The 16,387-nt window shown below is 28.6% G+C and overlaps 1 protein-coding gene across 2 annotated transcripts; it reads left to right on the top strand.

Moving 5' to 3' along the window:
- Positions 1–1,734: 1,734 nt before the first annotated feature.
- On the top strand, positions 1,735–3,793 carry LOC107959356 (60S ribosomal protein L10a). 2 transcript variants are annotated; one of them, XM_016895396.2, is made up of 6 exons: positions 1,735–1,806; positions 1,928–1,972; positions 2,522–2,741; positions 2,917–3,082; positions 3,212–3,417; positions 3,552–3,793. In XM_016895396.2, the coding sequence occupies exons 2-6, from the start codon at positions 1,968–1,970 to the stop codon at positions 3,603–3,605; spliced, it is 651 nt and encodes a 216-aa protein (XP_016750885.1). In that variant the 5' UTR covers positions 1,735–1,806; positions 1,928–1,967; the 3' UTR covers positions 3,606–3,793. The 2 variants fall into 2 exon arrangements, with proteins under 2 accessions (XP_016750885.1, XP_040969077.1); XM_041113143.1 differs by having other exon boundaries at positions 1,805–1,972.
- Positions 3,794–16,387: the final 12,594 nt, after the last annotated feature.

Below are 16,387 nucleotides of genomic sequence, written 5' to 3'. Positions count from 1 at the left end.
GCAGGCCTTATTTATCAAGAATCAACAAATATGTGTAGGCAACTTTGCAGACCACCAAGGTTCGGTTGCCAAATGTAAATACAAAATCTGGACTTATCACAGAAAATGCTTTTAGTTATTCTTAGCAAAATACGGCGGACTCAAATTTTTCTTCGTACTATCAACCTCACCCATATCTTTTTGCATGAGACAACTCTTCAATTATATTAAAAATATAAATACAAATGACTTTTGACGAGATTGCTTATTTTGCCTTTTAATTTTATAAAAAAATATTTAATTTTTTATTTAATTTTTTAAATTAATTAAATATCGAGGTGTCTTTCACATGATAATCCTGTATATCCAACATCACCAAAAATAATAAATATTAACTTTTTCATTTATTTTAAAGTGATTTGACAATAAACAAAAATTAAAAGTTAAAGGAAATAAAAAATTTATAAAATTTGTAAAAATAAAAGAGTAAAAATGGTCAATGATTTTTCCCCTTTATGGTGCGTAGGGACATTTACTATAGTATATAAACTTTTTAGTTACAACCATGTTAACAAATGGGATAATATATAAAAAGGTACTTAAATTTGGTGATTTTTATCTATTTGGTATCTAATTTCTAATTAATAATTAAATTTAAAAATTATAATCTAATTTGATGTTTATTTTATATACCTAATAAAATATGTTGATGTGGCACTGACAACTGATAATATAGCAACATGAGTCAATTTCTTATTTTGACACATAGCAAAAAATGAAAAATAAAAATATTTAAACTTTATAAAAAATATGTATTTTTTTCATAAAATAATTATTGTATATATATTACGTAAATAATGTTAACTTTATTTGAAAATAAAATAAATATATATAACGGATTGATAAATTACGTCTTTTCCAAAAAATGTAATAAATAATTTTTAAAAATTTGTCTTGAATATTTTTGCAAGGTTAGATAGAATCGAACTATAAATAATTTGATGGAATTTAGAGATTCGGAAAATTTCAGATTAATTCAAGAAGATATGTAATTTCAAAATAGATTTGTTATTTCTTTTGGAAATAAAAGATTTGTAAATTCTGAGAAGGTAAAGTGTGTTCAAAAGGCAAGAGCTAATGAATTCAATTTCAGGACGAAAAAGAAAAAGAATATATTCAATGTTACAACTTAGAAGAAAAAGAAAACTGATTCTCAATTATTTTACAAGATTGCATGAGTTTGTAATTTTTAAGTAGTTGTATAAATTTACGTGAATTAAATTATAATTCTTATTTTAAATTATTTTAAATTTTTTAAATTTTAATTATATCTTTAAATTATTAATATTATATTAATTAGGTCTTTTTATTATTAAATTTTTTAATTTAACCATTAAATAACACATCAAATTTTATGTAACTAATTTTTTTTTAAAAAATTTAAAGTTATTTGAAAATAAAAATAAAAATATAACAGATATATTAAGAAATTTAAAAATACTTCTTTTAAAAAAATATGATGATTAATTTTTAAAATTTTCCTGTTAAAATTAAATTAAAATTAGATAATAATAATAATAAACAAACAAATATTTAAGTTTTTTGGGCCGAACCAATCAAGTAGTAATTATTATATTATGTATATGATATTAGATACTCTTTTTGGGCTGAACCAATTTAGTACTAAACTGGGCTGTATTCAAAATTCTAGGAAATTGGGCTAGACTGACCCAAGATCAGTTTTATTATTTCGACTGACCCGCCTATATGTTTTCCCCAAAGCCTAGAAAATCTGGCTAGGGTTTTTCTCATCTCTTGTTGGTGGCGGTAGCTACTCACTCCCCCTCTGTCTAAACCCTCTTTTACTGAAACGCCCATTTCATTGCAGATCTAATTTCATTTTATAACTTCTTTAAGTTTTTGATGACTTCGTAACCTTGTTTCGCAGGTAAAATTTTATTGTTTGTGGAAAGAACAAAGATTCGAAGATGAGGTAATGTATATTTTGATATTGATTATTGATTTATGGATTCGAATTAGGAGAGTTTGGACCCTTTCGTCATTTGTATTTTATAGGATAATCTGTTGGGTGCTTTCATCGGTGAAATAATCAGTTGTTGATTCAGAGTTGAGGTCATTTTAGTTTTGCTATTGATGATTGATTTACTGGACTCGAATTAGAAGAGTTGGTTCCTTCTTTGATTTGTGTTTTATAGGATAATCTGTTAGGTACTTTAGTCTTTGAAGTATTATGAAATAGCGTTCTTGTTAGGTATTCTTAGTGTTCTCTTTTAGTTAGCACTCAATGTTTTGTATCGGTAATTAGATTGTGAATTTTAAGTTGTGAATTTGGATTGTTATCAGTGCCAGGAGAACCATTCTGAGAATTATTGGCTTGAACTATGCAATGTTTTGGGGTGTTCATTTTGTGATTTTGAATTGTTTATGGTGCCATGATTAACCCTTCGTTATGCAAACTTATGAAGTTTGTGAGGTTGTTTATTTTTTCTTTCCTGAAAGGTTTTGGATATCTTATTTACAGTAAGCTTCAGAGTGATGCGCTTAGAGAAGCTATTTCAACCATTGTAGCTCAGTCAAAGGAGAAACAGCGCAAATTTACTGAGACCATTGAACTCCAGATTGGTCTGAAAAACTATGATCCTCAAAAAGACAAGCGATTCAGTGGATCTGTGAAGCTGCCTCATATTCCTCGCCCCAAGATGAAGATTTGCATGCTTGGAGATGCTCAACACGTTGAAGAGGTGATTTTGCAGCTTTCTTATGTGAAACTTTGATTGTTTACATTTCCTATAAGAGAACTTTATGTCTGGACTCGGGTACAACATGTACAGTATAAATCCTTTAAAATCCGATGCAATGTATTGTTTGGACTCTGGTCAAAAAGGGCCAACTTAAATGGTTTAATGTGTACTGCAGGCAGAGAAGATAGGTTTGGATTATATGGACGTGGAAGCATTGAAGAAACTGAACAAGAATAAGAAGTTGGTGAAGAAGCTTGCGAAGAAGTATCATGCCTTTTTGGCTTCTGAATCTGTCATCAAGCAAATCCCACGTCTTCTGGGTCCTGGTCTCAACAAAGCAGGCTAGTGCAATATAAGAGCATCTGTTTTTGGATTGCCCTCCTAAAGCATTTGTAGGAAGACCCAAGCTTGTGCATTTTGCCTTTATCTGTTCTGACATGAATTTTTTTTATCTTGCTGTTGTCGCACAGGTAAATTCCCAACCCTTGTCACTCACCAGGAATCACTAGAGTCGAAGGTGAATGAGACAAAGGCAATGGTTAAGTTCCAGCTGAAGAAAGTTTTATGCATGGGAGTTGCTGTTGGGAATGTTGCAATGGAGGAGAAGCAGATCTTCCAAAATGTGCAAATGAGCGTCAATTTCCTTGTTTCCTTGTTGAAGAAAAATTGGCAAAATGTAAGTCTTCTTATCTTTGGTTTGTTTAGGTTGATTGCTCCTGCAGCATATATATACGCGTAAATGCTTTTGATAGAGCATAAGTATGTGATTTTGCAATAATTTTCACGATGCTGATTGTGTCTTAATTGCAGGTGAGGTGCCTCTACTTGAAGAGCACCATGGGTCCTTCAAACAGGATCTTTTGAGTTCATATTTTTACCTTCTGTTATGTACGGACTGAAAGTAGTAGTGGGGATTTAATACTAAAATCAGTTTTTTTCTTCTCTTTTACTTAGAATGTTTAAGTTTATGTTATGTTCTGTTGTTCCCTAGAAATGTTATGAATACGAGACATTGTAATTTTGATTTGCTTATCAACTTGGGTTTCACATTATTTGCTTAATCCACACAAAAATTTCCCTTAACAAATGGTTGGCAATTGGCGTCCTTGTTGGGCTTATGGATATTGACTGCTGATTGTCACTATGTGGGAGTGTGGTGGATATCCTGGACTTATACCGGCCTCGGTTTTGATGTGAGCTTTTGAGTAAGAGTGTAAAATGAAACCAACTAATGTGTCAAAATTTAATTACAACCTTTGCGTGTCTGGTTTATTTCTGTTTTTAATCATAAATTTGTTTACAAGTTTGCATACTACAAATTTTCATATGAGCATATTTACCCACTTATTTCATGTATTTTCTGAGCACTTGCGGATGTCATTCTGATTTTGAAGTTTTGAATTATGCTTTTTCTGGTTCTTAAAAAGTTGGTATCGCTCATTAATTTGTACTGAGACAGTAGGATAGAACCTTGATATGTCAAAACCTCAATGGGGTCTTGATATTCAACGTAGGTTGTTTTAGCTGAAGCTTCTTTGCTTGGTTAAAGTACTTCCAAGTTTTTTTGTAGAAATGCAATTTAACCAAGCATTATCAAAATAAAACTTGAACTTGATGAATAAATGCCAAATCTATCTTCTTTGTTCCTTTTAAAGTCATTATCAAATTCTACAGTGCATTTGGTGATCCACAAGAATATCGACATATTAACATGTCTTTCATGTATTATTCTATGTGAACAGAATAAATTGAATCTACCTAGAGAGCAAAATTAAATAATCAAAGTGAAATTTTTTATTTGGTTTGTTGGTTTTTAGATTTTTTTTTATGAGTTGGAAAACAATTCTAATTTGTAATGAAATAAATATCAAAGAAAGTAAAATAACATAGAAATTGGGAGGGCAAGATATAACAAGTAGAAAGGAAATTACATCAAACTTATCTTAATCTTGATGGACATCCACTAAATAATAAGATATTTATAGCATAATTGAGGTACTTATAATTTTTTCCTTCAACTTTTTTCAGATAATTGTATTCGTTCTTGAATTTAGTATACCGTATTAGTTTTATTTTTTTTCAAATTTATTATAAAAATATTCAAAATTAAATCAAACAAATTTTAATGAACTCAAAAAATATTTATTTTTTTACAAGGTCAATATACAATTTTTATGTCTTCTACTATTCTTAGCGTTTATATATCAATTTGGTTTTTTCATATAAATATATATATATTAAATTATCAAAAACCAAAATGAATATTGTAAAAAAAATTAAATTACCAGTTTAGGTTTTAAATATTAATGAGTATTGAGTTTTAAATTTTAATTGGTTTGAGCTTTTAAGATTATTAATTTTTAATGGGTTTTTGGATTTAAAGTTTAAATTTAGGGTTGAGCATTTAAACGAGTCATGGGTTTATGGTCTCATGGGTTATAGTTTTAATTGGTTTATTTGGCTTAAAATGTCAAAATAAAAAATTGACTAAATAAGTCAAATAAATAGAAAATAAAAACCAATTACTATAAAAAAATTTTGATTTTTCGATTCGGTTAACTTCAGTTTAATTTTTTTTACACACCCGTGTACACTTGCTTAGTTTACATAGTAAAAAGGTTCACACTTTAGGTAATTGGCGAACCGATTGGGTTAACAGGTTTGCTCTCTGTAATTACATTTTTAGTATTATACTAGCAAACTATAGGTGTTATTTGGGCAATGCTTATCTTTGCCTAGGGCTCATTGCCATGATGCATTTTGTTTCGTGGGTCTTAACGAGTTTACCCATGCTCTGGCAGGCTTGGCTGTCTATTTGTTCTCCCATTTTAGTTTTTTATTTAAACTGCTCTAAATAGACTATATTGTTGAATCAAATGTTGGACAATGGGATTTTTGCCATCTCTGATACGGAAGAAACTTGATTACTTGGTGCATGGGCTTCCTTCTTTTGGCATAACTCAAAGCCCTGAAAGAAAATGTATCTTAACATATGAATTTTGACCATCTAGTTACATATTATATTTGATTCGTCTTTACATTCATAAACATTGTTGTTTCCTTATTTATGGAAAAAAGAAATTTCTTGTCTATTGCCAATTGTAATGTGCTATTATTATACAAAGAGATTGTGCTTCTATATTTTACTTTGTTGGATAAGATGGAAACAAATCGAGCAATTTGAAGTCAAGGAACCTGATCAGAAGACCTGTTTCTCCTTTTTTGGATCAAGTTTAACTTGTTCACTTTGACACATGTGATTACACCTATTTTATTACTTGTTGTTGGATCAACCTTTTGGACAACATTTTTAACAAGTTAACTAGCATTGTATGAATCTTCTTATCAGCATATCATTATGATCTACATGTTTTGGATTGTATTTTTCAGGTTCTTAAACAATATGGTAACAAGACAATAAGATAGACCTTGATTTGTCAAATATCAATAAAGCCTTAATATGTTCAACCTAGGTTGGTTTAGCCGAAGATTCTTTGCTTGGTTAAAGTAATTTTTGAGTTAAATTGAATAAATATACCACCTTAAACTCATTCCCAACAATTTACATTTAGATTTTTAAGGAATGGATGATTCAACCTTAAAGCCTAGGTTAAATTTTTAAGGAAAAGTTGTACTGATAGCCGATCAAATCCAATCAGGAAGCAATTTCATGGTGGTCCTGTAACTTCTGTGGCAAGTTTTAGGCTTTGTTGAAGATGGCTTGAAATAGATATAGAAAAAAAAGAAAACACATGCACCTCTTCCATGACTTTCTCCATTTCCTTGACCATCTTTTCCAGCATTAGGTAATTATGAGATCATTGGAAATTGTAACAATGGCCTCATTTCCTTGATGATGCAAACATCGCCCCCACTGGTTCCGTCATAACCATCATGAAACAAAATAGAATTATAAATACATCTGGTAAATCACTGATCCGATATGTGATGTCATTGCTTGGAGCAATGCACTATTTAGGGTTCCACAACACATGCACTCAATCATTTTGCTGACTTGAAGAACTAGTCTTAGTATGACAGGAAGAAAATGGCCATTGTTATGTCAAAGGAATGGGCTTTGGTACCCTAAGAGTTGCAAAACATCATATTTATAGGCAGTGACGAATCTTAGGGATTAAATTTTGTGAGCTCTTGTAAAATTTTCAAAAATAAAATTAGGGTCTAATTATAATTTTAGGAGAGATTAATGAAAATTTTCAAAAAAAAATATAAAAATAGTAAGAATTTTTCAAAAATTTAACAGGGCCTAATTAAAATTTTCTAAAATTTTTAAGGAAAAATAAAAAATTTGACTGGCTTATTAGACAGAGCCCTTGCATTTTTTACAGAAAAGATAGAGACAACCATGAATAGTAAGGCACGTCTATTAGGCAACTTTTGTTGTATATCCTTTTGTGCCAAGTATGTCAGATTTATTTCCAAATATTTTATTCTCACAAGAACACAATGTGTATCTTTACATGGAAAGAAATCATACGTAAAATATATATATATTATTACCAAAAAAACTCTATTTTTTACTCTAAAGATAGAGACAACCATGAACCATGAACGGTAGGATGCCTCTATAAGGCAACCTTTTCTGTATGTTTATGTCTTTTGTGCTAAGTGCGGCATATTTGCATCAAAATATTTAACTCTCATATACAGAAGATACAATAATACTAAAAACACTACATTTTGACTCAAAAGATAAGAACAACCATGAATGGTAAGATGCATCTATTAGGCAACTTTTATTGTATGCCTATCTTTTATGCCACATATGGCATGTTTGTGATAATGGTAGAATTGAATATTCTTAATATGGAATGTATGTATGCGTTTGGTGCCATATGATATGTCTATCTGGACCATTATAAACTTACCATATGACACGAAAATCATATATACAAACTATATTCAAAAATAGGCATTGCTATCACATTTAATTATATAATTTTTTACTAGACATAGTTAAAATATTTAAGCACGGCATAAAAGTATATGACAAATAGCTGGTATAGACCAACTTGAGTTATTGTGAACAAATCTGTGTGCTAATTTCACTTTACATCATTTGAATTTTTCTTTGTTGAGTTTATCAGACTTGTTTAAGGGTTAAAAGTTGTTAAAACTCGAAAATTTACTTGAAATTTGAAAGAGTTTAAAATAATAGATTTAAAAATAGATTTAGACAAAAAAACTATTTAAAATATGGGTCAAGCAAGCCTACCACATTTTCATGTCTATGATATATTATTTTTCATTATTTTATATACTATATAATTTATATCCTATGAAAAGCTAAAAAAATAATATACTAGAATTTAAATATTTAAAAATATATTAAATTGTTTATATTTAAAATTTTAATAAAATAAAAAATATATAATAGTAATAAAAGATATATATAATTATTAAATATTAAATAAAAATAATTATATTTTTAGAAAAAAAATAATAATATGAGTTGATCTTTACCGGCCATACACAAATGTGAATATACTTGAATAAAATTTCAAATCCATATATTGAATAAAACTAGGCTTGAACAAATATCGTAGAGCTAAAGACAACCGAAACTAATGGTGAGTTAAATGTAGAGATTTGAGTGTAATGCATTTTTCTTCTTTGAAAGAGAAGATCCAGTCTAGTTCTCTAGTATGTTGTTGGTATATTTTAGTAAGAGAGGTGAAGTTTCATAAGAAAATAAGTTAGCTTGACTGACCTTATTGGATCAAGTATAATACTTAATCATAGCACTATTTCTTGTTTGTCTATGATAGACCCCTTATTTGGTTCATCTCTTATGCACACGGAAATTAGTGAAAGCTTGAAGAGTTATCGTCATAAGGATTGAAGTAGAGGCTGTTTGTCAAGAAAGAGAACTTGTACTACTGTAGTATGGTTTTCGGTAAATAAGCAGACACGTTAACCTAAATCTTATTTATAGAATCAGTCATAACGTTTATCGATAATTAGCATCTCTAGATTAGGATCAACACGTCACTTTTCATAAATTATTTAATCCACGTGCGCTTGCTTAATTTACATAATAAAAAGATTCATATGCTTTAAGTAATTAGTGAATTGATTAGTGATACGACTTTGCGTGTCTAGTTTATTTCTGTTTTTAATCATAAATTTGTTGACAAGTTTGCATACAACAAATCTTCATATAAGCATACATACCCACTTTTTCATGAATTTTCTGAGCACTTGTCGATATCATTATGAATTTGAAGTTTTGAAGTTTTGAATTGTGTTTTTTCTGGTTCTTAAAAAGTTGGCATCCCTCATTAATTTTGTACTAAGACAATAGGATAGAAGCTTGATATGTCAAACCTCAATGGAGTCTTAATATGTTCAACATAGGTTGTTTTAGTTGAAGCTTCTTAGCTTGGTTAAAGTACTTCCAAGTTATTTTGGAGAAATACTATTTATCTACCATCTTAGCTTTATGGTCAACCATTGATGGTTAGAATTAACTACTGAAATCTCGAACTTGATGAATTAAAGCCATATCTGTCTTCTTTGTTCCTTTTAAAGTCATTATCAAATTCTTCAGTACATTTGGTGACCCACAAGAATATCAACATATTAACATGTCTTTCATGTATTATTCTATCCATGTATACTTAGCAGGGTGTGCATTCAGTTGATTTGATTTTTTTTTATACCAAAAGTTACATAAGTAAAATTATTTATGTGAATCGAATAAATTGAATTTACCTAGAGAGCAAAATTAAATAATTGAATTGAAACTTTTTATTTGGTTTGTCGGTTTTTAGATTTTTTTTTATGAGCTAGAAAACGAATTCTGATTTGTTATGAAATAGATATCAAAGAAAGTAAAATAATATAGAAATTGGGAGGGTAAGTGTAATGACCTGAATTTTTACAGTTATCGAAAAAGTACATTTTCGGGTCTCCGTTTCTGAAAAATAGATTTGTAAATATTTATTAAAAATATTTACGAAGTTAAGAGAGTGATTAATTAAAGTTTAATGAAGCAAATTAGCTTAAATAAAGGATAATTAGATAAAAGGATTAAATTGAATGAAGTGTAAAAGTTTAATTATAGGATAAAGAAATTAAAAGGATTAAATAAGAAAATAAGCCAAAGGAGTGCCAAGTGTATGGCAAAAATAAATACATGTGTAATAAGTATTATACATACATTTGTAATACATGTATGTATTTACTTATTATTTAAGTAAATAATTAATGTATTTATTATTATTAAATTGATATTATATGATGAATAGATTAAATAAAGACAAGTGTATGGTAATGATTTGGTACAAATGTATTAATAAAAAAATACATACATTTGTAATATATGTATTTGATATTAAATGGATATTTATTATTTAGTGAAAGATATTTATTAAATAAATAATTATATTATAATATATTTATATGATAAATAAATATAAAATGACAAGTGTATGGTGAGGATGAAATACAAATGTAATAATATATGTGTGCCCAAGTGTAAAATAAATATTTGATATTATGTAGATATTTAATAAAGTCATTATTATTATTGTTATTATATATTATATATATATAAAGTAAAAAAAAAAGAAAAAGAGAGAGAAAAAGAAACAGAGAAGGAGACGAAACGGGGAAAAGAAAGGAAGGAAAGAAAAATAAAAGGAAAATTGGGGTTTTTGAAGCCTTAAGCTTTATTAGGTAAGTCAATTTGATCCCTTTTCTTGTAATTTTGATATTTATGGAATTCTAGAGAAGAGTACTACATGAATTATATCAAAAGTTAGGAAGTTAATGAATTTTTATGTGTTGATTAAGTTGAACAAAAAGATGAATTAAGGGCTAAATTGATAGAAATTCAAGTTAGAAATGAAATAAGGATTGAATTGTAAAGTGATTCATAAGTTTTATGCTTTAAGGACTAAATTGAAAGAATTTCAAAATTATGGTTTTATGATGAAAAATAGAAATTATGTCTAATTTTGGTTAAAAATTGAGTAGAAATAAAGTATGAATTAAGATAGAAAAGTAAGTGAATTTAGTTATGATTAAATTAAAATTAAAGTAGAAAATCAACATTTTGTATTATGACTGTTTGGGACTGCAGCAATAGTTTAAGTTTGAAAAATCACCAAAAATTGTATAAATTGAATTAGAGGATGAAAAAAATATAGAATTAAATCTTATTGAGTCTAATTTCTTATAGAAGAAACGGTGTAAGCAATTGTGTAACACCCTTCGCCCGTATCCCTCGCCGGAACAGGGTTCGAGGTGCTACCAGATTTAAACTCATCCATTTATATAAAACCAGACCGTAAAAATTTTTGATCAATTTTAAACTTTTCATATACACGTATATTATCCTTTAATCGGGCTTACAAGGCCCAAAATATTCATGAGGCATTATTAAATATTTACCAATATCTTAGTCTTGTATCATTTACTTACTCAACTTTACAACCCTATACATGCCATAGACTCGAATCACTAAGATTTACTTACGCCGATAGCGTAGACTTGACAATATGATAATATCTCTGACGGCCTCCAACCCGAGCTAACCTGGCAACCCTAGGGAATATGGGAAAGAAAAGGGGAGTAAGCTTTACGCTTAGTAAGTTCATAAGAAAACAATAAGCAACTTATTAACAAGTTTTATCAATGTTTACAACATAATCACAAATTCACTAAAAGTTGTCTTCCTGAGCAATAGTCACTAAATTATTTATAACTGGAGCTACAAAACTCCAAATCAATTGCCGTTAATTTTCCCTGAAAATAGACTCATATATCTTCCATCCATAAAATTTTCAGAATTTAAGGTTTGGCCAATAAATACCAGATTTTTCTTAAAGTTTCCCCTGTTTCACTGTTTGACTAATCTGACCACTCTTCACTACGAATCAAATTTATCATTGTACAGAATTCAAAATATGTTCTATTTGATTTCATTTGAAACTAGACTCATTAAGGAGTCTAAGAATATAAATTTTATCTTATAACCATTTTTGTACAAATTATAATGATTTTCTAAAAACGGAACAGGGGACCCCGAAGTCATTTGACTCTATCCCACGTCACTTCAAATATCTCATTATCAGAAATTCTTTTGCTTACACGGTTTCTTTTATAAGAAACTAGACTCATTAAGCTTTAATTACATAATTTATTCAGCTTCTAAATCAACTTCAACAATTTCTGGTGATTTTCCAAAATTACGTTACTGCTGCTGTCTCAAGCAGATTTATTACAAATTTACTCTTTCACACATTCTTTGCATTCACATTATTTAAACATGTATATCACCAATCAATTTCATCACATATCTATAATTTCACTCAAGCATAATCTCAATACAATACATCATGCTCAATGATTCGCACACAACTGTTCAAATTAGCAATTATAAGATGATTCCGCACATAGTCCACCCTTATCGATAATTTACGATGGTTTTGCCCTTACTCACATATATGACATAGGCATTTTCACCTATGCTTCTCATTTAACATTCATGATTCAATTCCAATCGATCTAACATGCATAAGAATATATCACATACCTGGCCAACTTAATGCATTGAACAAATTCAATTGCCAATTTAACACAAGGTCTCATAGTATTAGACTTTTATCAAATCACCGGCATTTAGCCTGCTAGGTTTTAAACCCGATAATATTATTCACCAGCTTAAAGCTTGCTAGGCTCAAAGCCCAAATATCACCATTATAAAGTCGTCTCATAAACAATTCATATAATATAGCATGTATACATGTTCACTTTGCTCTATTTAATCATTCAATCACAATTTATAATTTTCCTTTGAATCATTCGATATTTTGCACACTAAGTGTCACTCTCAATATCTGCACACTAAGTGCCATTCTCAATATTTTGTACACTGAGTACTATATTTGATTGCCCCGCACACTAAGTGCCACATTTTGTCGATATGTCGTCAGACATTAAAATATTCACGTATATACAATTTATACAATATTAAAGCATTAGAAAATCAATTTAACAATGCTTATTGCATACGAACTTACCTGGCTAAATTGTAGAGATACCAAAGTTCAGGGGCATTTTGGTAATTTTTTCATTTTTCTCGATTTTCCACCCGATCTTGATCTAAATTAATAATTTCATTCAGCATATTAATTTAGACATTAAAACACCTCATTTCATACAATTTGGTATTTTTTTCATTTTTACAAAATTACCCCTAAAGTTTTACTTTTATTCATTTTAGTCCCTGAGCTCAAAACATGCAAATTAACCATTTTTAACCACAATTAAGCTGAGCCAAATGTTCATGGTATCAAAACAGTCCATAATTCACTTTATGGAAAAATTATAGTTTTGCCCCTAATATTTCAACTTCTTTACAATTTAGTCCCTATATCATAAAAATGCAAATTCATGAAATTGAGTAAAATTATACTATAGACGAATATCACTAGTGTCTCTAGCAGCCCACACATTTCATTTATTTGACATTTTAACCACAAAGTTTTCACATTTATCAATTTAACCCTTAATTGTCAATTTCACAAAAATTCACTTAACAAAAAGTGTTTAACTATCAACAAGGACTCATATTCTTCCATTAAACTTCAAAGCCCTATTATACTCATCAATGGAAAATATCAAACTATTCAATGGTTTTGCAAAATAGTCCCCTCATTAGATAGATTAAGCAACAACAATCCCGAAAATATAAAAATAATTAAAAACGGGACTAGAAATGCTTACCATGCATTAGCTGAAAGTTGGAAGCTTCTTCCATGGCTTCTCAAGCCTTCATATTCGGCTGGTAAAAAGAGAATGAAAAAGATGACACCTTGATTCTTTTATTATATTCATTTTATTATTATTTTTAACCAATTTATAATATTAACCTTTATACACTTTATTTATTACACCAAATGCCAAGCCATCATATCCCACTATCTCTTTAATGGGCTAATTACCAAATAAGGACTTCTACTTTTAAGTTCTATATCTATTTAACACCTTTAGGTTATAGAACACAACTTTTGTACTTTACACAATTTAGTCCTTTTTGTTTAATTAACTATCGAAACGATAAAATTTTTCAACGAAACTTTAATACCATCTTATTGCCACTACGTAAATATTTATAAAAATATTTACAACTCGGTTTATAGAAACAAGGTCCCGATACCTCATTTTCTAAACCCACTTGACCTTAGGGTCATACCACTTGAACTTAATAAATCGCGTATAAAACAAAAATCACAATATCAAAAACATTTTTAAAATCACAATTAACTCGTAAATATTAAATATAATATTTACCAACCTACTCGTTCGGATTTGGTGGCCCCGAAACCACTGTTCCGATCAACCCTAAAAAAACGGGCTGTTACAAATTGAATTGTAAATTATGAGATATAATGAGTTTTGTTAGACAAGGTCAGAATGAATTCGAGTTCTCCTGTTCTAACTTTGGAAAATCACCAAAAATTGAAGAAAAATAATTAGAGGCTTAAAGTTATATGTTTAGAATCCCTAGTGAGTCTATTTTCAGGAGAAATCAATGGGAATAGTTCTGTACTGTGAGATAATTAATTTTTAGTGAAGAAGAGTCGAAACTGTCAGACAGCAGAATAGGGGTGAATTTAAAGAATAAACTGTATTTAATGGCTAAACGAAAGATTCTGAAAATTTTATGGTAAGAAGATTTGTGAGTCTAGTTTCAGGAGAAATTAGCGGATCTTAATTTAGAATTCTATAACTCAAGATATAAATTAGTAATGTATTAATGTAATGACCTGAAATTCACGGGCACCGGAAAAGTGAGTTATAGGGCCTCCGTCTTAGTGAAATAAGTTCGAAAATAATTATTAAAAATATTTATGAGCCTAGTGGTGTGTCTAATTAGGATCTAATTAAGTGAATTTAGCTTAATTTAGAGTAAGTAATAAAAAGGATTAAATTGAATAAAGGATAAAAGTTTAATTATAAAGCAATAGAAAATAAAAAGGATTAAAATGGCAATTAAGCCATTGACTACAAATGAGGTGGCATATTGGTGAAATAAAATCAAAGATTTTTTTTAGGTTTTATATATTATAATGATTATTATTATGGTTTTATATTAAATTGTTATGATTATTTAATTAATAATATATTATAAATAAATTAAATAGAAGACAATTGTATGGTAATAAAATATACATGTGTAAGAATTGTATGGGTACATTTGTAATTTAAATATTTAATTACTTATAATTTAAGTATAAAGATATTTTATAATTATTAATTGTATTAATTAAATCATGAGATTTTTATTTAATAAGCAAATTAGATAATGACATTTGTAATAATATAAATATGTACACTTGTAATATAATTATTAATTTACTTAATATTAAAGTAAAAGATATTTTAATATATTATATTAATATTATATTATGTTAATAAAATAATAAAGTATAAAAGAATTAAAGAAATAAAGAAACAAAAGCAAATAGAAACAGAATTGAAAACGGGAAGCAGGGGAGAAAAAGAGAAAGAAAAAGGGAAAGAAAAATAAAAGAGAAAACTAAGGATTTGAAACTTGGAGTTAATTTGCCAACAAAGAATCGAAGCATCAGCATCGAAAGGAAAGGATAAAGTCATCGAGGACTAAAACGGGAGAATTACGGTGTGTATTACTATAATTCGAATTTTAATTATTATTGATTGCTGAAATTTTAATTGTTATGTATGGTAAATAAGACTTGAGGTAAGTATGTGAAATTGATATGAATATTGAGTGAAAATGAAAGTGATGTAAATTTGAATCAAATTGAATTGAATAAGTGAATTATGGAATATGTGATTATTTGAAAAGTGTATTGATTGAAAATAAATAAATTGTGACAAATGTATGGTGTTGATGGTATACACTTGTGTGAAAATTAATTTGTATATGAATTAAGATAATAGATATTTGAATTGAATGAGTATTGAAAAATTTTGTGTAAATGAAATTGAAATTAGAAAAAGTAAAATAATACCCTATTAACTTGTCGGACTATATTCGATACAAATGGCATGCCATTGGATTTGTGATGTGATGAAGAGATTGTAGTTCGGCCGAGAGGATGTTTCTGTTATTATATACTTCGGTTTATCCGAATAGGCATTTAATGCCTTATTGGTGTGTTTGGGAGGATATATTATACCGGTGTGTTATGGAGGATTTATAATATTCCGGGTGTGTTTGGGTTGGATATTCTGGTGTGTTTGGATGGAATCCGCGTATCTGTCATAGTCCGAGCTTTGTTAATAGGGTAAATAATTGAAATGAAATTTTGAAAATGAGATTATTTGTTTTAGCACTATTGAAAAGTACGAGAAAGAATGTATGAACTAAATTATGAATTGAGTTAGTATGAAAAAAAATGAATTATGAATTTAAGATTTATGAAGTAAAATTATTGTATATAAAAGTAGTTTAAATAATTATAAAATTTATGGTTGATGTTTGTAATTTATTAATGTTAAATAGTCTTGATTTATAGTAATACCACTGAGTATATCCATACTCAGCGTACGGTTGTTTCCGTGCGCAGGTTAGTAACAGTCAAGTGTCCCGGCTCAGCATCCAGAACAATCCCGACTCCAACACAAAC

Source organism: Gossypium hirsutum, chromosome A05, assembly GCF_007990345.1.
Source record: "Gossypium hirsutum isolate 1008001.06 chromosome A05, Gossypium_hirsutum_v2.1, whole genome shotgun sequence".
Taxonomy (NCBI): domain Eukaryota; kingdom Viridiplantae; phylum Streptophyta; class Magnoliopsida; order Malvales; family Malvaceae; genus Gossypium; species Gossypium hirsutum.
Note: the sequence above shows the minus strand (reverse complement) of the source record. Positions and strands in the feature narration are given on the sequence as shown.